Below are 21,677 nucleotides of genomic sequence, written 5' to 3' on the forward strand. Positions count from 1 at the left end.
AGGTCTCTTGAAACCAGGGGTTATGCCTCACTTATCTGCATATGTCCAACACAGACACTGACATGTTTTGGGATTCAATAAACCTGCTCTATGTCTGAAGCAAAGATGGATGACTTCTTCCTTGCACACCCAAGGTAGTATGGTAGGTATTACTTAGGTTAATACGAGTTAACTTCTATTGAGCCAGAAAATGTGCTGGTACTTTACATATGTTACATTATTTATGTAATGTATGTAATTATTTATGTAACATATGTAAAGTACATTATTTATGTAACATACGTAAAGTACAAGGCCTCTCAGACTTGGCCTTCCACTCCCACCTCACTGACCTCAAGTCACGTGTTTGCTCTTGTTCTCTCTGATTAACCCCCCTGGTCTCCTTGCTACTCAGCAAACATATCAGACACACCCCCATTTATAAGCCCTTGAATTTGCTGTTCCTTCTGCTTAGAAAACCTTCTCCCAGATAGTCATAGGGCCAGCTCACTCACCTATGTGAGGACAGATTCAAACTTACCTTCTGTATAAGTACTGTGTACTAACTAATGGCATCACTGGAAACCCAAAAACAAACTACTGGGTACTATGCTCAGTACCTGGGTGACAGGATCAACTGTACCCCAAACCTCAGCATCATGCAATATACCCAGCTAACAAACCCAGAGAGGTACCCCCTGAATCTAAAATAAAAGTTGGAAATTATATATTAAAAAGTCACTTCCTAATTAGAACCTTCCCTGGCCATCTATCAAAAGTATTTGGATAATTTTCTGTCTTCCTCATTTGAAACAAGGCCAGAGATTTGGGCTGATACTTCATCCCTGGGATCTAAATCAGTGGCAGTACATAAAAGGTGCTTAAAGGTAATTATCGAAGGTGGCCACGTGCGGTGGCTCAGGCCTATAATCCCAGCACTTTGGGAGGCCAAAGCGAGCAGATCACTTGAGGTCAGGAGGTTGAGACTGGCCTGGCCAACATGGTGAAACCCAGTCTCTACAAAACATACAAAAATTAGCTAGGTATAGGGGCAGGCGCCTGTAATCCCACTATTGGGAGGCTGAGGCAGGAGAATTGCTTGAACCCAGGAGGTGGATGTTGCAGTGAACCAAGATCGCACCACTGCACTCCAGCCTGGGCAACGAATAGAGTGAGACTCTGTGTATGTGTGTGTGTGTGTGTGTACAGAATGATGAATTAGTGAAAGTCACTACTTATCCTTTATCTACCCTTCCTAGTCATCAGTGACAAATCTCTAAAATCACAACCCCGAAATTCCAAAAGCTGTTTTGCCATCGTGACCTAACTGTGCTCTTTCAACTAGCAAACCAAGTAGCTCCCAACTTCACAACACCTCAAATGGTATCAAGCAAACCAAATAAGGCATGGGGGTCTCGGAGTTCCAATATTTCTAATCTCTCAGAAGCATAGGGTTTGTCCCTTATACCTTACCTGGGCCACAGTGTAACCCAAGTGCAACACAAGTTATTTTTACAATGTACTTTTACAGCCCCTTCTTAGACACAATGATAGGAGCTGTTGGCTCTATTCAGCTCCATTCACCCTCCCCTAACCTCTCCACAGGTATCTTCAGCCATGTGGTCACCCTCTCGATTGCTACTGAAATGATAGAGTAGAACATGCAAAAGTCTACACATATCACCTGTGTGAGGAAGAACTGGAAGCTAAGACTCCTGATTTCTTTCATGAGATAAGTATAAGAAATGAAATGGCCTGTAGTAGGCCACCTGGACTCCTGGCGCCTCAGTCTGCTCTTCTCCGTGGTGGTGGGCATGGCTGAGAAGGGTGTCATGGAGTCCCATAAGAACTCTACCCATCTCCCATTTCTTGACATGATCTGGTAAATTATTTTACAGAATCATATACATGAAGTTTCAGTACATGTTCCCCCGCCCCCTTTTCTAAGCAGATCGCTACTCCTGAGTCCCTACAGCATTAAGATTTTGGTACTCACACTTGGTTGGCACTAATAATTGTCTACCTCAAAAATTCTATTTAAGAGAGAGAGGCAGTGAGTGAGAGAATATTTTCATTTCAGTAAATGTAGCTAGCACAATTTTGTGGGCAGCGGCACTCCAGCCTGAGTCCTGTTAGGCCAGGCCAGTCCACACTGGCAATTAACTGTGCTGAATTAAAGAAGCCCTTGGCCACCTGCCTTGTGCATGCAACAAGTTCCTTTTTTTTTAATCCTATTTATCTTCACAGTCATCTATTTGTGTCAAGAAAGGAAGCATATGAGCACAGCATCTGTTACTAGAGTGACACAATTACCAAATACTTCTATAAGGGAAAAAAATTCACAATAAATCCGGGTTAGTTGTCAGGTGTTTCAGAAGACAAAACATTAGTCTTTCAATCATGGTGTCTTGTTTAAGCTGAGCATATGGTGCTAACAGCAGAGAGGCACCAGCTCAGCCTGGTCGCTGACGGGCATAACAACCACAGAAATGTCACCTCCTCTAAATTGGCAGAGGAAAGCAGGTTTGTCTCCCCCAACCCAGCTCCTCCCTCCCTGTAATAAAGCAGGTACAAATTCAAGGGACTGCATCATTGCTGACTTTGTCCCAAGTGTTAGGACCCAAGTATATCCAATGGCAGGTATGGGAGAGTCCGTTACTTTTCCCAATAACTAATTTAGCAAAGATGTAAATAAATTCAAGCCAAAACAAACGGGTAATAATTCAAGGCAATTCATTATTCGTTATTTCCCCACTACCATTGAAAACTATGTAAGCTGAACGTCTAATTTGGGAAAATCCCTTACTTTTTCCACAATGAAATGTAGACATGTAGAAAACTAAAGGTGACCCTGTCAATATTGCAAATGTTACTTGTTTTACTTTTTTCTGGATACCATCAACAGGTCCATGGAATGCTTTCCTAAATGTGTATTACTTTTATGATTTAGTCTTTAGATTGGGGCGAGGGCAGAGAGAGAAGAGAGGAGAGAAGAGAGTGAGACAGGTGTTAGAGATTGAGACACCACATTACTCCCCAAGAGAAGTCACTGACAAACTGTAGGCAAGATACCGACTTGTTCCAGGGAAGCCCTGGCGTTCTCTATCTCCTGTCACTACTGCAACCTGGCCGACAGCGCTCCCGGCTTCGCTTCTGCTCTAGCCGGCTGCTGCCTCCGCGCCCCCGCCACGCGCCCAGGTGAGCCGCGCCAGGTGGCAGCGAGCCTTTACCTGCCAGGCTGCCCGGCCTCTGGAGGGTGGCCGTGGCATACAGCTCCTGCGAGTGCTTGCTGTACTGCTCGGACGCGTGGACCAGGCGCTTGGTGGGCGACAGGGTGGCGTACGTGCCGATGGTGGAGCTCAGCTGGTGGATGGGCGAGGAGGAGATGGTGGACTGCACGGTGGGGGGCGAGGTCACGCGGATCGGGGACAGGCCGGCCGAGGACACGACGATGTTGATGGGCGAGCTGGTGCTGTAGGACTTGGCCAGGCGGCTGGGCGACTGCTTGGGCGAGGAGCCGCGCGGCGAGGCGTAGGTGGCGCCCTCGGGGGCCGAGCCGCCGCGCTGCAGCTTGGTGGGCGAGCCGCCCTGGGGCGCGGCCAGTGGGGAGCCCCCGCGCGGCGGCGCGGGCAGCGTGGAGCTGGAGTAGTAGAGCGCGGCGGCGGCGGCGGCGGTAGGCGGCGCGTCGGGCAGGTGGAAGGCGCTGCCCAGGCTGGGCGCAAACGGCTCCCGCGGCGGCGGCGGCGGCGGCGGCGCGGGCTCGGGCCCCGCCAGGTGGCCGGCGCGGCTGGTCGTGCCCTGTGCCCGGGAGAGGAGAGAACACGCGCACTTAGCGAGGGAGAAGCACACGGCCCACACGGCCCACCCGGCCCAGCCCGGCCCCGAGAGTAGGGGCACACCGGGGATGCCGCGGGTGCCCGGCGGCTCTGCGAGCCCAGCTGTGCTCAGGACTGGACGCGAACCTGCGCCCTAGACTCTCCTGGGGCGGATTTCTTGTCCTGACACTGGCACAGGCCAGCTGACTACTGGAGGGAAGCCACGTTTGACAAATGAGACCTGTGTTTGCTTACATGTCGATGTTATTTCGGGAATAGCAGAAGCATCGCATTTGTCACATAAAGATTTTTAAAGGCCCCCCGACAGGGCAATCATGATCTCCCTGGTCGCAATCACGATCTGTTAGTTTTAATGAGATATTCGGGCAGTAAATCTTTTCCCGTCCTCCCACTCCCCACCCTTGCCCCAGGTCATTTCATTGGATACACTTTCTAACTCCGAGATTGGCCGAGTTACAAACTTATCTGGAGAGCATCAAGAATAAACATACTTCTTACGGTTTATTCTGTTGCGATTGTCGCGTGGATTCTTCTTTTTGGACAACGAAAAGTTAAACGGAGGGAAAAATATTAAGTCAGAATGAATTTGCTTCGTCTTTTCAGCATTAAAAAATTTCTAGAGGAATTAGAGCAATTGGAAATGAGAACACTAAAAAAGCCTCCCTTTTCTAGATTTTAACACTGGGCGCCCAATCTTTCAGCATCTTTCTCTCTCTAGCTGCCTTTAAGAGCCCCCTGCAGCTGTGTCTTCAAATTGAAAGCCATTCGCCTCTCATTTATTTACAAGAACACAAAAGACAACAAGGGCTGGGGAGGAGCTGGAGAGACAGTTGGAGGGGAAAGCACTTTCCTTGAATCTTGTCCAGAGACAAATTTGCATTCGAATGAAAACACTACATTGTCAGCCACTTCTGGGCAGGAGGTCTCAGATCTTCCAGGCTTTCCCGGGGGAGCAGAGGGGATTTTGAGAGCCTGCTGGTGTGAAAAGGGAATAGGATTGCACACAGGGTTGGAGAGAAGCTAGGAAGGAGGGTTTTGAAATGAGGGGTGGGAGGTGGGTGGGGAGGAAGACTCCAGAGAGATGGAGAGAAGGGAGGAAGAGAAGATTGAACAGATGCTAGCCATTAAAAGTTTCAATTATGCCTCTCTACCCATTTTGGAATGGCAATTGGCAAATAATAGACTGGGCACTTTTGGTGCACATACACAGGCATTCGAAATTTCATCTGGGATGTCAAGTTCATATGCAGATCTGAGGGAGTTAATTGAGCAACATCAAAATTCTCTATTACGAGTAGCCTGGCATAGGAGGTAGATAAACACTTTGGTGAGAGACATTCTCTATGCAGAGTGTGTGTATGTGTATGCATATGTATTTATGCACCGTGCATATATTTTAAATATTCTCATACACACATGCAATCCATAAAGCAATTATTTTAACTTTAAGAGTGAAAGTAAAATGTAAGTTTCATGAGTTTATTCAATGATGTGTCCCCAGCAACTAGAATAGGGTCTGATTCCTAGCAGAGACTCCAGGAATATTTGTGGAATGGTTCCTCAAGTTAGTCTCAAGGCTGTGAAGATCTTATATGTGGAGGATGGGGGACAAACACTACAGATGTGGGTGTGCTTACTCTGAACCCCAGAGAAATAGTCCAGCTTCATCCAGAGTCATCCAGGGGGTGGCTGTGATGCAATTTTGCTTCTCTCCCAGTGGCAGCTCTGAGCATGAAACATGTATTAAATAGATTGGGTTTCTCAAATCTAGCTGTATATTATAATCTCCAGGGGAGCTTTAAAAAAAACCTCAATACTCATGACTTATCATTGCCATTTAATTCAGTATCCCTGAAGGTGAGACCCATAGGTCAGGTTTTTTGGGAAGCTCAGCAGGTGATTTCACTGTGCAACCAAGTATGAGTCCCAGGTCCCCCCTAGAGCAGTGGTTTTCAAAGGGAGGTCCCTGTTCCCGCAGCTGCAGCATCATTGTGGATGGTCTTTTCAGCATTAACAAACAAAATTCTAGAGGAAACCCCATCGTAAACTGAACAAACTCTGGGGCAGGGGCCAAAGGATCTGGGTTCTAACCAGTACTACGGGTGATGATGGTGCTGGTCAAAGTTTGCCAATGCTGCTCCCGAAGACACTTGGATTTGGAGGGTGAGGAGTGGGCCCCAGAGTCTGCATTTCTAACAGTCTCCCAGAGCAGACAGATGCTGCTGCTTTGAGAACTACCACTAAGCTGCAGACATTTTTGTTCTGAAGCTCTACCGGGGTTCCCTATCAACTGGGGCCTGAGCAACACTCAGCCATGCAGAACACAGCTGGCAAGTGATGGAAAAGCGTCCGACAAAAATTTCTGAAATCCCTTCCCACAGGAACACAATGAGAAGAAAGAACCCTTTCTCTAAGGTTTCAGGAGCACTCCCTGCTCCCTGTTTACAACAAAACAAAAACTTGTTGTTATATCTCGGATATGTAACGTTAATAAAACAACCTTAGAGTATACCAATGATACCATTACCAAATAGCATAATTTTAAAGAAATACTAACTAAAGCATACCAATGTAAATGAGAATATTAAGTCAGGATTCATTCTAATATCTAAATATTAGAGCAACACGTATCCTGTGAAAACCTTAATAATTTTTACAAATATTTTATTTTTCTTGTAATCTGTCAAAACATCTAGTCTCAGGAGTACTAAGTGCTGAATACGACTGTCTCCTATGTTTTCTGAAATGGACCCCAAATCTGTAGAAGCCTTGAGAACCGCCACATGAGCTGCAGACATTTTGAAAAGCTATAGCAACCAATTTGAAAGTCTTTTAGATATTATAGGATCTTGGTAAAATTGTGCTAACAATTTTGGCATGAATAAAGGAAAACTATAAACAATAAAATTTTATATACTGTTTAACATAGTAAGTGGTGTTGTCCACTATGTACTAAAATGCAATTCCAAAAAAGCCTCCCGAATCCATTTGTGTAAGAAGCCATCGTCAATTAGAGCGCCTTCTCAGGAGCATCAGCTACACTGGTTGAGTTAGCAGCAGTGCTTTCTACAATGTAGAGAATGTTCCCAATCTGTACTGCTCAATATGGCACCGCTGAACACACCGGCCGACTGACAGCTTGAAATGTGGCTAATCAGCTGAGGAACTTTAGTACACACTTAACTTTAATTAAGTTAAACATACACAAATGACTAGTGGCCACCTTCTTGGACAGCACAGTTGTCTAAGGCCCTCTGCAGTTTACAATAAATAATCCAGAGGTGCTATACTCCATTCCAATGGCTTTTAGAGTAATAAATGCCTAAGAACTAGTCTTTGGATAAACAGAGGAATTTGTTTTGTAGCATCATTTAAATAAAAACAAAATTTAGGGGAGCCTCTTTTCACCCTTGTGCTTGTGTTTTCTTTCATTACCGAATTTGATTTAGTAACTCTGTCAGTTAAGGATACCTGAGGCTGTCATTCAAGCCTGTTGTACAATCATAGGATAGTTTATTACTACCCATCGTTGCATTAGAAATAATCGAAACACATTTCAACACATATAGAATTATATTCTTTGTCACTCACTAGTGTCACGAAAGTTCAATTCTACCATAAAAGTATGTTAGCACTATAAAGCTGCAAATCTGATTTAAAAGTTAGAATTCAAATAAAGTTTCATTTTCCTTTTTTAAACTAAAAACACACTGCTTCTTTGGGGATATTTGGAAATGTGTGTACATGCAAAGACAGTTGAAATAATTTTTTATTGATGTGTGACTCTGAAAATAAAAATAATGATATAACAAATTTAGATATACTTGCAACAGATTGGACCCCATCCTTGGTCACACAATCTAGGCTGTTGGCAGAGACAATTCTTGACTCTGTCTTCATTCTCAGCTCTTTGGATCAGTCTCAGACTGGTGGGCAACTTTATTTATCTTTCCCACTCCTTCAAAATGAGGAACCCATTTATGAGAAATGGACAAAGAAGCAGGATGTTCACAGACAAACAACCCCATCAAGGAGATGTTCTGATTAAACAGTTTCTGATAGGCAGAGTGTGGTGTACATTAAGTGTAGTTCAGTTCTTGTTTCCCTTATGGGAAATTTTTCAAGAAAAATATGGAACATTAACTCATCAAAGCTATTACAAACTATTTTATCTGTATACATATGTTTAAGATGGGTCAGATTTAGGATATATTCGGGGTCACAATTTTTACATTACATGGTGTGTGTGTGTGTGTGTGTGTGTGTACTTAGTGGTATATTGAGGCCTCTTGTGTAATTGTAGATGCATTTATACCTATTTTATAGAACTGTTTAAGGGGAGGATGTATTTACAAAGTACAGTAGAAAAAATATTGAAATGGGAAGTTAGGGAATATGTACATTATTCCAACAGCCATTAATTAACAGTACTCAAGTTTGATGTATTCATTTACTCACTGACTCAATAAACCATTAACAAGAGCCTACTACAGTCTGGGCATCCCTACTCTGAAAATCCAAAATCTGAAATCCAAAAATCCCAAACATTTTGAGCACTGACATGAATGTCACAGTAGAAAATTCTACACCTGACACCTTTGCTTCCTGATGGTTTAATGTATATAAACTTTGTTTCACGTACAATATTATTTAAAATGTCATATAAATTAACCTTCAGGCTATGAGTTACGTATGAAATACAAATGAATTTCGTCTTTAGACTTGGGGGGTCCCATCCCCAAGATATCTCATTACGGATATTCAAGTATTCTAAAATCGCCCCCCAAATATCTGAAATCCAAAACACTTCTGATCCCCTGCATTTCAAACAAGGGATGCTCGACCTGTCTATACCATGTTCAAATGAGGAGTTTATTTTTGAAGAGCTCTCAACAATTCCCTTATATGGAGTATTTTTACTTTGATGTTATTTTGGAGATCTATCGATGACGTATTTTTGTTGTACAGCATACTGTCTGGCTCACAATGAAGACACTGCTCTTTGGGGGAGTAGGAGCCCCTGAGAATATGGCACTTTTCAACCAGAAAGTGGCACTGGTCTTAGTGCCGAGGACATTTGCTTCCAGATTCTTTCACGCTGAATCTTCTACGGAGGGAGTCGGAATGGCAGAGGAGTCATAAGGGGACAATTCTCAGAACTTGAAAATTTATTCAGTTCTCATTCTCTGGGGATCTGGCAGTGCAAACAAAACAAAACAAATCCCCCCAATGCTTATATCCAGTTAACAAGAGACTTGACAGCCTGTAATCTCTAAGGAATCTTGACTTCCAATCATGAGTAAGCCCTGTCACTAAGCAAAAGCACATTTTATAAAGCAGGCCCATGATTTATAAGCAGTCCTGTGAAGATGCATTTAGACCTGCCAAGTTTTCTTAAATTGTCAGCAAGGCCCCCAGTTCTCGGACAGGAGGCATATTTGCCCAGGATGCTGGGCAGCCGAGCTGACAGTGTCAGGAATGGAGAACTGGAGCCCTTGTTTTGTGGCTTCCCTGAGTCCAGCTTTACGGGATCAGCAGTCTGCTCCCCCATTCACTGTATTCATCCCTTTCTGTTTTCCTGGGATTACAATCAGACTGGCAAACCTAGTTGCTAATGATGTCTTCCTTTTCCAGATAATATTGGCTGGTGGCACCTAAGGTCACCGCAGGGAGCAGTGTGCCCAGGCAAGCACAGGGTTATGACAGGTGCAGCTGGGGAGCACATTCAGAGGAAGGCACAGGCCACAGGGCCAGGGCCACAGAGGAGTCAAAACACAAATGTGGCCATGGACTGGGATGTGGGAGGAAGACACTGGAGCTTGTGTGTGAGGAAGATGTCTCAATGCAGAGTGGTTTAAGTTGTGACAGGGCCATGAGAAAGTAAAAGCAATGACAAAGTGTAATCCTTCAGTGAGTTAAGAAAGGCAGGATCAATCCTGCATAATAAAAAACAGGGCATGGCTTAAAGATGACATCTTCAAAGAAGTCTGTTTCTACTGAAAGCACTCTGGTAAGGTAACTTAATCACACCAGCTCTGTGCTGCTGATTAACAGTTTTCAGAAATTGTTGCACTTTCCCAGCGTAAGTTTGTCTAGAGCTTTGGGCTTGCGCACAAAGACAGACAAGGCGATTTACTCTCACAACTTGGAAACATGAAGAAATCACCAACTCCAAAATGCAAACAATCATATTTAGGACTATATGAAATGTTCCTATAATACAGCGCAGTTAAAACAAATCTACCTCCCCAAATAAGTTGTGTGCCTTGAACTTACTCCCTGGGATGTAATGAATTTGCCTGAGCACGTGCACCATTGCTCAAACAATGTTGACAAGTTTTCTTTTCAAATCATCTTCCAAAGGAATGGCATTCTTTAATTCCAAAGGAAGAAAACTCTGGTACTGTGAGAAAAGTTTGATTTTGGCAATAACTAAGTAAAATCATCCAGGGCCTTGTGTGATGATTCTCTTGAGGGGCGCTGGTTTTGGTAAAAGCTAGTGTGTAACATAAGAGAAGAGACAGCGTCTACGCACAGTTTATACACCTTCCCCGAAGTCATCACCACTGGCATCATTACTGTTGGTGAGGAAAGAAGGGCTGGGTTTACCTGGTGGTGAAATCCCACTGACACTGAAAGGTGGTGTCCACGACAAACTGAACTTAAGTAACTAAAAACCCAAGGTTCTTGGAAGAAATTCCTTTCCTCAGATGGGAACATCCCAATCCAAAAGACCATAAAAGCAACTATCTCCCTGGAAACAATAATAGAAACCACCCTCACTGCTTCCTTTCTGCCCAAGGGTCCCAAAATTATGGAGGATGGGGAGGGAACGAACAAGAGAGAAGGCGAGAGAGAGAAATTTTGCAAATTATTTTGTCTTGGCCAGTGCAGTTAGAAGGCGGTGGCCATGGATTCGTTTTCCCCAGGTCTCTAAGTCACAAGTGCAAACATGGTGACGTAGGTTTTTGCATCCTTGAGTACTGATTCTTCCTTCCCTTTGACCTCCCTTTAATGAAAGTTGATTAGGATCATTATCAGTAAATGTTCTGAAAAGTATTTCATGTGGCCATTTCTGTGGTCTACCAGTGGAGAGAAAATAGAAAAGAAATAAACAATGACTTAAGTATCTTATAAATTTATCTTAAAGAATACATAAGGAGAGATTTCTTGATGGAAACTCTTTCTTAAAACCTACATGAGCACTGGCAAAAACATACTACACAGAACTGTGTTTCAGCAAGAGTCTCATTTAATATAACTGCAATAGCCCAAATATTTGCTCAGAAGAGAAAATGTTACAGCAAAACACATATACACCCTCCCTGCCATAAGAAATGTTTCCATTATTGAAACCAAACTAAATATACTTATCCTCAAAGAGAAAATGGAGAGAAAAGATTTGAAAGCAAAGCAAGGAATAGGGATGCACAACAGAGAGTCATCCTAAAACTATCTTAAAAACAAATATTCTGCCACTTTCCTGCAAATATGTCAAGGAAAATATGTGAAACAATATGAATTCTCTTCTAAATGTTGCATAATGTATACATCTACGTTAAAAATATCTCAGCAATTTTTGTGTTTTCCAAATTTATTGGTAACTTTTCTCTGCAGGTTTTACCTAACAACAACTTATTTCATAATTAAGCAGATGGGAATGAAATTGTACTAGCTGTCTTTACCACCCTCTTTATTCAACACTCAAGACAGAGGTGCTTAAAGGAAACTTGCTCCTCCTTCAACTTCCCCATCCCCTCGGCCTTCACATCCACCTGCATGAGTGTGTACCAATAAGCAATGTTCCAAACACAATGAACCCATTTCCTTCTGAAAGAAGTGAGATGTTGTATTTATGATTATGACATAGCATTAATGAGGACTTTTAAGACATAAAAGTCAGCACAACATTAAATAGATAAGCCAGATCAAAAAGAAATGGAAATTTTGTTTCTCAAAAAGGGTATTGCTTTTCTAGAACACCTGCCACTGTTCAGTTTTACTTTAGAGATCTATCATTCAATTCTTAATTTCTTACAGCAAGCAGGTCATTTCCCTAAGATTGTGGTTGTGTACATTGTTCAGTTCTATTGGAGAATATGCAAAGATTTTGAAATTTTTAGGCTTGTGTACTCCTTTGTCAGTGCTCTGTCTACAGATATATATTTTTATATTTCTTGTATAGTTTTTTTGTTTGAGGGACAAAATGCTTGGCGAAACTGTTTTATGTGTGGACATGGGGCAAAACTAACATGTTTAGAGTTGGTTTTTGGCTCCTTTTTGCCAGAAGTTTTGTATTTAGCATTTGATATAATCCAATGGAAATTTTATGGGAGTGGAAGAAGGAAGAACCTGGAGGATAGCCAACTCTTTATCTTCTACCCACCCACAAACCTGCACAGAATAATTACAAAACAACAGGCTGGTGCTGGCAGAACCTGATGGATATCTGGTGAACCTTGGGTCAACTGTGAGGGATATGAAGGCAAGTCTTGCAACATTCTCACTCTTGCAGCAGGGCAGTCTAATAGGAAGAAACAGACTTAAATGCAACTAACTATAGGATATCACTTATTATATGACAGAGTAATGTTTTTAACACATAAGGTAGATCATGCTGTTCCTCTGCTTGAAATTCTCTACTGGTTCCTGACTTCACTCCTGGTAACAAATGGAATCCTACCAATGACTGTGGGGTTTCCCATCACCTCACAACTCCTGCAGCCCACTGTAGCCACCCTGGCATACTTGCTGCCCTGTCAGCATGCCAGGCTGCCCCATCCCGGGGCCACTGCATTTGCTGTGCAGAGGGGGCCACATAGCTTCCTTCCTCTTCTCCATGTCTTTGCCCAAACGTCTCCTCGAGGTCCCTATCATGCTGCACTCCCCCATGCACTTTGGATCTTGCTGACCCTAGTCTGTATCCATTTCCTTCCCATAGAAACCACCACTTTCTAATGTACTGTGCAATTTACTTATTTGCTGGGCTGATTTTCTGAGTCTCCATCCCTGCTGCTAGAATAGAAGTTCCTTGAGGACTGGGATCGTGTCTACTTTCTTTACTTCTCCATCCCATGCACATAGACTTATGGCATCAATTGGCACAGTAAACGTCTTGAACGCATCAAAGAATGACCTGGAAACACAAAGGTGAAGGTTGACCTCGAAGAAGAAGGGGTCTGTGGAGGGGTGACCTACACAACTTGTTTAGAGGCTCGGGCAGGAGCTTGCAGCATAGCTGAGCAGAGTGCTGGCAGTGGGGAAAGGATATCTATAAGTTAGCTCAGGTCACTTTCTAGAATGGCCTTGAAGTCCCAATGGGAAGGGTAGTCCACTCTCTCTCCTGTGGACCAGCTCCATGAATCATCCAAAGTCTCAGAAGAATGATGTTAAAGAATTTTAGCTGGAGTGATGTCAGAGAACAAATATTTTATGGCAATATGGGTGGCTTACAGCTTGACTTTTGGGTTGATGAGCTGGGGCAATGCAGGTTACACACATATCATCAGGGCCTGTTGTAGATCCTGGTGATGATCACTGAATAAGCATTTATTATGCTGAATAGAGATTTTTAAATACTGAATTAGAATCTTTGAGCATGTATAATACTCCTTTGAAATTACATTTAAATTTATGAACCAGATAAAAAGATCATTGCTTTGCTTTAGAATTACATAGTTTTTTAGACAAAAAAATAGAATATTTTTGTTTTGACTGATTATTGACCATACTCACTTGGCCTGACATCTGTTAGCCATAGTTTGAATTATATTAAGCCTTGTAGCAATTTATTGTTACAGGATATTGTAAAAATTAACCTAGGCTTGAAGGAGTAAGATTTAACACTGATCAGAATTTTGAAAAGAAAACTATCGCACCACTCAAATACAGGGATCTGAACAATAGTGTCATTATTGGAATGGAATGTGGCCTCCCTTCTCTCAGGGCTATAACACTAAAAGCAGAGTGAAAACGCTGGCTTATTTGTTGAACGTTTCTCTGACATTACATTGAAGTCACAGGCGCTACAGAATATTCAATAGGCATGTCTTTCATACTTCAGCACACAGCTAAAGTAAATTATAGTAGCAATATCTACCACTGAGCTAAATAAATGAGATATTCCACAATGGTTTCCCTTCTGTTAGTGGAGTGAATTAGAACATTTCAACTCCTGGTTTGATTATTCAGACTTGTGCATTCTACCCACTGCCACGGAAGTGAGTCTACCAGTAACATTTGCCTCAAACTTAAGTTATATCTTTGAACATTTACATTTATCGATGTCTTCAAACCATAACTCTGATGACTTCAGATACAGAGCTTTGATGTCTTTATGACTTAGTAACCTTTTCTGATTAAACTTTAAAGCAACTTTGAATGTGGGTGGAGGGACAGGCCCTTTATCTCAGTGGAATGTTTTATCAGTTCCTCTCACCCACATTCCTATCATTCAGCAGTGTGAGAAGGTAAAACTTACAAAGCCACTGATGAAGAAGGATGTTTCTTGAAGAAGGTAATCATATTTTAAAAATTGTTTCTGGCACAATAATTTAACGTTAGTAGTGGTAATCCAAATAAACTTTCAGCTCCTGCTTCAATAATGTGAATGTCACATAAATGAGCACGTAGTAATGCCTGCACCAGGCTGTTAACCCTCTTTGCCTCTCACCTCTGCATTCATTTCTTGAAGCCATGTGGCCTGCCAGGTGCTTTTGATACAAAGATGAAAAAAGTCCTGTCCTCAAGTAGCTTTCAGTTTAGTTAGTGAAATGCACAGATGGATAACATCAATAAATTGGTAAAAGAGATGGGTTCAGGGGTCACAGAGCCAGTGGTGCATAATGAGCATTTCAGAGGAAGGGTTCCTAGAAGAGACAGTGCCCAATAAATGCAAAAGGGCTGAAACTAACTTTGTCAGCTGAAAACGGTGTGGGGCTTTCAGTTCTTCAGAAGCAAAAGCACAGAAGTTAAAAGAGCTTATGTTGTTGAAAATAAGCTTAAAACAAGATAGCCTTCCAATAAATCAACTCTGGTGGGATGATCAAAATTATACTCTGGTGGGTATCTCAAAATTATAAAAACTAAAATATTAGCATGCTCTCTCTCCTCTCTTCTATATAACACCATTTACATCTTTCTTGAAAAAAAATTATTTCCAGATAGGTAGCGGCTTCTTTTTACCAAGAGTTGGTTTTAACTGCAGCTAATGTATTTGTGCAGTGAAACTGTAAGATCAAGCACATGCCTTAAAGAAACAATTGAGAGCACATTTAAAAATCCGACTTCACAAAATGTAGCTATGCCTAAACTCATCACAATTATTTTCCAAACAGTTCTGTTTACCTGATTACACATTTATAGTATATTTCTTTATATTTATATCAAAAACCCAAAGAGGAATCCCATGCTTTTTTTTAGGAGACACAATACTCTATTTTTTTCCGAGTACACTCACAAACTCAGAATGTGTATCAATTGATATCACATATAGACATAGAGGGACTAACTAGATGGACACTGACATAGTCACACAGGGAAACACATATAAGACAGGTACAGCTGAACAACACATAGATATTTCTAAAGAAAATGTTTGTAACTTAGCATTACTCTATAATTGTACTTTATTATTTCTTTCCTTCATTCACAGCACCAAAGGGCATTTCCCTCAAGTTGAGGAACACACAGACAAAAAGGCAGGCTGGGCCTCCACATCCACTGCATGCCCGTTCCCCACCTGTCCCCTTGGAGTCCACTGACACCAAACAGCACCGGGTACCTACCTGGCTGAAGCTCTGGCCCGCAGCTCGGGCTTGTGTGCCTCGGGCCGGGAGCTGTGAAGGGGTGCTTTCCCCCAGGGCCAGGGTCTGGTTGCTATGGTAGCTGGCCGGATACTGGAAAGACCCTTCAGGTTTGGAATTGAGCTGAAGTGCACTCTGGGAGAGCAGGCTGGGCCCTGCATTGAAAGTCATTTAGAACAGTCAGTGACAGTCTCAGTGAAGCAGAAATGACATGTATTATTTATTGAGAGTAGCCTAGAATTATCACATGCACATGATTCCAGCCATCCACGCTTAAAATTCTGAGAACTAAAATGACCATATAATTTGACTCCAGCTCTCAAATGAGATTTTTTTTTTTTTTTTTTTTTTTTTTTTTTTTTTTGGTGGTGGTTTAAAAGTTCTCAAAGGAGTAGATTTTTCAAATGATCTCATCCTGACCTACATAGAGACATTTCTTATGAGACAAATCAGTTAATCAAGTAGTTATTTTGGGATCAGACAATATCAGAAACATTTGAAATAATGTAAAACTCTACTTTTCGGTACCTGTTAATTTCGCTGATATAATTATATCTCCTACTTAATGATTGAGATGCTAAAACACTTGAAACCTTCCAATCACTGACAAATTCTATTGTATAAATAGTGATATAATACCTCAGTGCCTGAAGGGTAGACAGTGTTTAAAATATTAATAGCTCTTTGTACAATGTGGAATTCACCGTCGCCTCACATAATCCCTGATGATTGGTTACCTTTACCATCACAGCAGTGCACAGTAGGAGAACAAAGAGAACATACAGTGTCCAAATTCGTGCCACAAATATAGCTGATATTACAAGGGATGAAGAATCTGTTTCTGGTCTTATTTAATTAAACATTGCATATGAAATTGTGTTTTGTTTTCTTATATTCTATTTGGATGAGATCCTTGCATTTTCCCATTTTCTTTTCAGCAAATTTTCTTTGAACAAATTTAACACTCTCTTTGGGGATCAAATAACTATGGAGGAGAGTAAATGTGCTTGCTGTTTTCTATTGTGTGTGTTTGAGAGTGGCTGGGGTAAGAAGAGTGTATTAGTGGCAAAAACTTGGCAAAACAAGTTTTCTCCTGTTTCTTTGCACCATAGTACAAAGTCACATATTCGAATGTAATAATACACATCTAGACTATAGCATAACCATTAAATCATTCTTGATCCCCCTCTTTGGCTGTTTTAGACAATAGTATCACTTCTGATAAGTATGAGCAGATTACAAGTTCCTTATTTTTTTCTTTTTAAGAATGGAACATGACTTTATATTTTGAGTGAGACATGATGTGGATCACCTTTCATAAAAATAATGCATCCTCTTTTAAATAACATTGGTTCATAAAATCTTTGGCACTTAAAGCCTTCCCAATCCCTCTGATTTTCTGACAGAACTTTGAAACAACATCAAGATATTTTTTCATCAGCATTTGAAACAACATGAAGATAAAATTTCATCAATATTTTATACTGAATAATGCTAATTAACTAGTACAGTTATTTTGGAATCTATGCAGTTTCTGGAAAAAAGGTAAGCAAGAAAATAAAAGTGTTTTCATCCACCCACAACTTCATCATGAAGAGTATAACAAAAGTACAATTGCAATCCTTTTACTTTTACTTTAAGAAAACCAGTCCTGAGAAAACAGTATGTACCAGATGGTAACATTTCCAATAGCCTGGAAAAAAAATCATTTATTCCATCCTAATGGTATTAAATCACTGAATATAAGGAAGTCTCTGAGGGGAGATGCATTTAGAGTTTGATTCTGGGTGCCAGTAACATATGGTCCCCATCACTGCTATGGAAGCTGCCAGGCCCAGCGGAGTCAAAGAATAATGTCTGAGGTCCAAGTGACAGGCAGGCTGAGATATGGGAGAGCCTCTGGAGGCTGGGCAAGTGGAGACTAACCGTAAAGCGGAGGAGAAGGAGGTGGGCACTGGGAAGGCAGTGACAACTGTGGCTAAGGGCTTTACCCTTGGTCCCTCCGAAGGTCACATCTTAATGGTGGGAGTGAGCTATGGTGGAAAAGCAAAGGCCCTTTCAGCTGGGTGGTCACCATTCTATCTGACAATGGGGGGCTGCCCGCTGAGCCTTTCTTGGCTGTTTCTTTTTTGTACAGTCTACCTGGGCATAATGGTTTGCACTGGCTATACTCTCCGCCCCCTTGAGATAGTAATGCATCCTAAAGTTGAAAGAAGGTTACAGCAGATACGACAGCGCACAGACCTTTGGAAATATTAAAAGAATGAAGTAAATAAAATAAACACATAAACAAAATATTTAATTTCATGGAAGTAGTTTAGCATTATCTTAAAACAGATAGTTGCATTCCTTATTATTTGTCCTTCAAAGAGAATGCGGGAATTGCTCTTACGAACTTTTTTGAATATGTAGTTAGCAAGTTAGATAACTTTGTATATTCTGAATAGACTCATACAATTATCTCCAGAAACCTACAAACGCTGTCTATACAGGATCTTCTAATGACATTGTAAAGTCCCTTTTCAAAAGAATTTCAATTAAAAATATGGTTTACTTGCTCCCAGAATATATATGATAGAATAATGAAATCTATTCACCTTTTATAGAATCAGTTGTGTATTTGATCAGTACTCAATGAAAACTAACCAGGATTTTCTATCTCATTACTGTATTCATACATCTCAAGCACTGAAACCTAGATGTACTCTGACAAAAGTAATTGCAACAATGAGCAATGTATCAGAATATTACAACACTGACATATCACCTGGCAAGGACAGAACAGTCAAGACAATAGCCAAGACTGTGTACGCATTTTAGAATGATGTTTTTCCACTGCTCACTAGGTTTTAAGTCAGTCTCATTTATTCATTCCAATTTTGGAGAGCACAGACATATGAATATACGAAACTGGTGAAAATTTTAGGACAATTCTTAATTACTTTATAATGAAAGTACAATTTAAATGTAACTAACTTTCGATTAGCTTTATTAATATTACTGTGCAATGAGGTAGAAAATACAAATTTGCTGAGGATTTAAAAAGCACTTATAGTTTTGGGCTTCAAATTATGACTTTTTTTTCTCTGGAACTTTTGACTTTATATCAAGCCTTGCTTGGGCTAGAGGTAAAATGAGGCTGTGGTCCTGAACCTATGGAATCTATGACCTGAAGGACACAGGTAATATGGAAAGAAATGGTAGAGGAAGAGAAAGAAGCTGGGCCCTAACATTTCACCCAGGGAAATTGCATCTTTAATGCAATACATTAAATTGCATGCTTTAGCAGAACATCTGCTTCAAAAATTGCATCTTTAATGCAATGATTTCCAGAAGACATATGAACGGTGGGCGGCAGTGGATCATCATGTCCTTCTTGGCCACAGAGAGTGGAAGCCATGCTCCCGTTTGCCTTCAAGACACTGACCTGAGGGGTCACAGTGGCTTCTTTGACCATTCTGACCCTTCTCCGTGATGGAACAGTCCTCAGAACTGAGCCCAAGGGTTTTCCCAAAATGAATCACCCCGTGAGCCAGAAAGAGAAGGTGAAACCATTTCCTGATAAACTGATAATGCTTAAGACAGTTTTCTGTCTTTGTTCTGAACAAAATCCACTAGTCTTAACTGGATAGAGAGAAGAAATTCCAAGGGAACTACAAAGTTGATCCCATTAACTCTAAGAAGATATATGAAGCAAGGATCTTTAGTGTAACACCAATGTCTCAATATGTTTTCACATGTATGAATTGGTTAGAGACTACACAGCAACCTGTGGGAAAAAAAAAAACTGCATGATCTTCATTTTTGTCCTAGAAGTACAAGCAGAGGCAGAGAGAGGTTAAATTGTTAGCCAGCGTCACCCATATGGTAACATGAAGAGGCTTGGATCTTTATCTTCTGTCTCCAAGTCCAAAAGTTGCTGTTGTTTAACATCAAAGCACTGTTTCTTTAAGTCATATATACATATCAGCAGTTTAAGGTTGAAAAAGTCCTGTGTAAACAGAAATCCACTTGTTTCCAGGAGAAAGCTTCATGCCTCAGATTTTGTTGCTTCTCCAGTGAATTGCTGCTTACAGATTCCAGGTGCTGGCTACAGGAAACTCGCTGTCCACTACTTGTGGGACAAAATCAATCTCAGAAGATATAGAGGTTGAAATGTTACTTTTCTGCATTAAAAACTCAGACCCACTTACAGGTCATATCAACACAGACATATATAACACAGACACAATATGGCCAGCTTCTTCTGATCAGATTAACTGAGTATTTTAGAGTTTCCATGATTATGTGCACTTGTTCTGTTTGCATAGTGTTAAAGAGACTTTATGTGGAATTGCTAATATTGGCCTGCTTTAGCTGAACATCTGCTTCAGAATACAGTAGACCTTCAATTAAAGAATATACTTTGTAATAATACAGAAGAGGCCAGAGGTCTACAATGTGGCATTCCCGAGTTATTCTATAAGTCACAAATGGAGTATCTGAATGTGTGTTGAAAAAATTCCAGGACTGGACGTCCACAGACCTGGGCCCTAGCCCATCTTAATATTTATTTGACCACAGATGATGATGACAAAGATGATGATGACAGTGACAGTAATGACCAGTTAACCTTTTTTGAGTATTTAGGAAGCTCCAAGGACTGTCCTGAGCAGTTTCTATCTACTAACCCATTGAATTTTAATGACATCTAAACGAGGAAGGTACAACCATTCCTACTGATGTCGAGGGAACTGAGGGATCCATTAACTGAGCCCTCACAGTTACTGGTGGGCCTGGGGTTAAAACAAAATAGCAGATTGGGTTCAGAATGTGTGTTCTTAAACACACTTCAGGATTCTGTCACGACAAATTTTAATCTTTCCAAATTTGAACACCTAAGCAGATAATGGATGTGCAAGTGCTTGGAAAAATTTTAACTGCTATACAAATATCAGTTATTCTTATCTGATTATCTAATTGCATAGCCACATGATCTGATAATAATAAAACCTTCCATGGGATTTTTTTGGTCTTGAAAATCTTATTGCAGGACTGTCCCACACATCATTTATGTTTTCTTTCAACAACCTGCAAGCTTTCATCTTACAAACAAGACATACATGGCACAGTTCATTAAAATGGCCTGTATGCAATAAAACAGCAACAACAACAAAACTAATATCAGAGCAAATAGATGAGAAGCTATAATCTTTTGGCACTTAGAGACAGTTCTCTGTTTCCTCAGTCTGAAATTCTTTTTTCCATCAACCTCAAAACTCATTCTCCAACTTAAACTTCTGCTTAAAAGTCACCTCCTGATATTTTAATAGAAAATATTAAGTAAGAATAAAGGAAACAGAAGGTAGAATTTATACACAAAAGGGTTATTGGAGATTACAAAATCAATGAGAAAAATTGTTGATTATTTCTAAAATTACTGAACTGATTTAAATAGGTTCAAAGCACTTTGATCAGACTTAACTCTGCAGAGTAAAAATATTCTGTTTAAATTTCACTACTAATGATTTCATTTGTAGCAGCAGTTTCGCCTTTATGGGTTCCGGAAGAACCTGCCCATTTACAAACGTACTTAGAGTAAGAGGTAGCTACTGGTGATAAAGTGGTTGTTTTTTCCTGATCTTCATTAGTAACTTATAAAGCTCATTTGGAGGAGTTTCTCTGAGGAGGTCCCCTAAAAATAGTGGTTCAGCGCATCTACCATTCCAAAAATCAACTGAGAGAAAAAGCCCAAGGGGCTCGTTATGCAAGAAAGCTTCAGAGTTGATGCAGTTGTTCTATGGGCAGGTATGTTTTTAAATTTCATTCCTAAGCCTCTGTCTCCAGAACATCTATTTCGTCTGGTCAGTTGCTTTCAATGTGTAATGCTTTATGTGAAAATGAAAACGTTAATGATCCTAGGAATCTAGAAGTACCCATTCAGTCTTTAAACTGATTTAGACTTAACCAATGTCCTTGGCTTAATTAGTATGCTTTTCCAAGTTTGACTACTGTGGATGGATACGTATCGGGTTGGTGACAGTAAGTCACTCACCTTCTTTTCCTTTTTTTAAAATTT

At 40.9% G+C, this 21,677-nt stretch overlaps 1 protein-coding gene across 4 annotated transcripts in view; it reads right to left on the bottom strand.

Annotated features, from left to right (window-relative positions):
* The window catches only part of CTNND2 (catenin delta 2), a 933,204-nt gene that overhangs the window by 408,638 nt on the left and 502,889 nt on the right, over positions 1-21,677 (bottom strand). For all 4 annotated transcript variants that reach the window (XM_028849344.2, XM_028849341.2, XM_078004620.1 and 1 more), the window contains 2 exons: positions 15,602-15,774; positions 3,210-3,777 (listed from right to left, as the gene is read on the bottom strand). In XM_028849344.2, the coding sequence (XP_028705177.2) occupies positions 3,210-3,777; positions 15,602-15,774 (741 nt within the window). The remainder of the gene's footprint in view (positions 1-3,209; positions 3,778-15,601; positions 15,775-21,677) is intronic.

This window comes from Macaca mulatta, chromosome 6 (genome assembly GCF_049350105.2).
Source record: "Macaca mulatta isolate MMU2019108-1 chromosome 6, T2T-MMU8v2.0, whole genome shotgun sequence".
NCBI lineage: Eukaryota > Metazoa > Chordata > Mammalia > Primates > Cercopithecidae > Macaca > Macaca mulatta.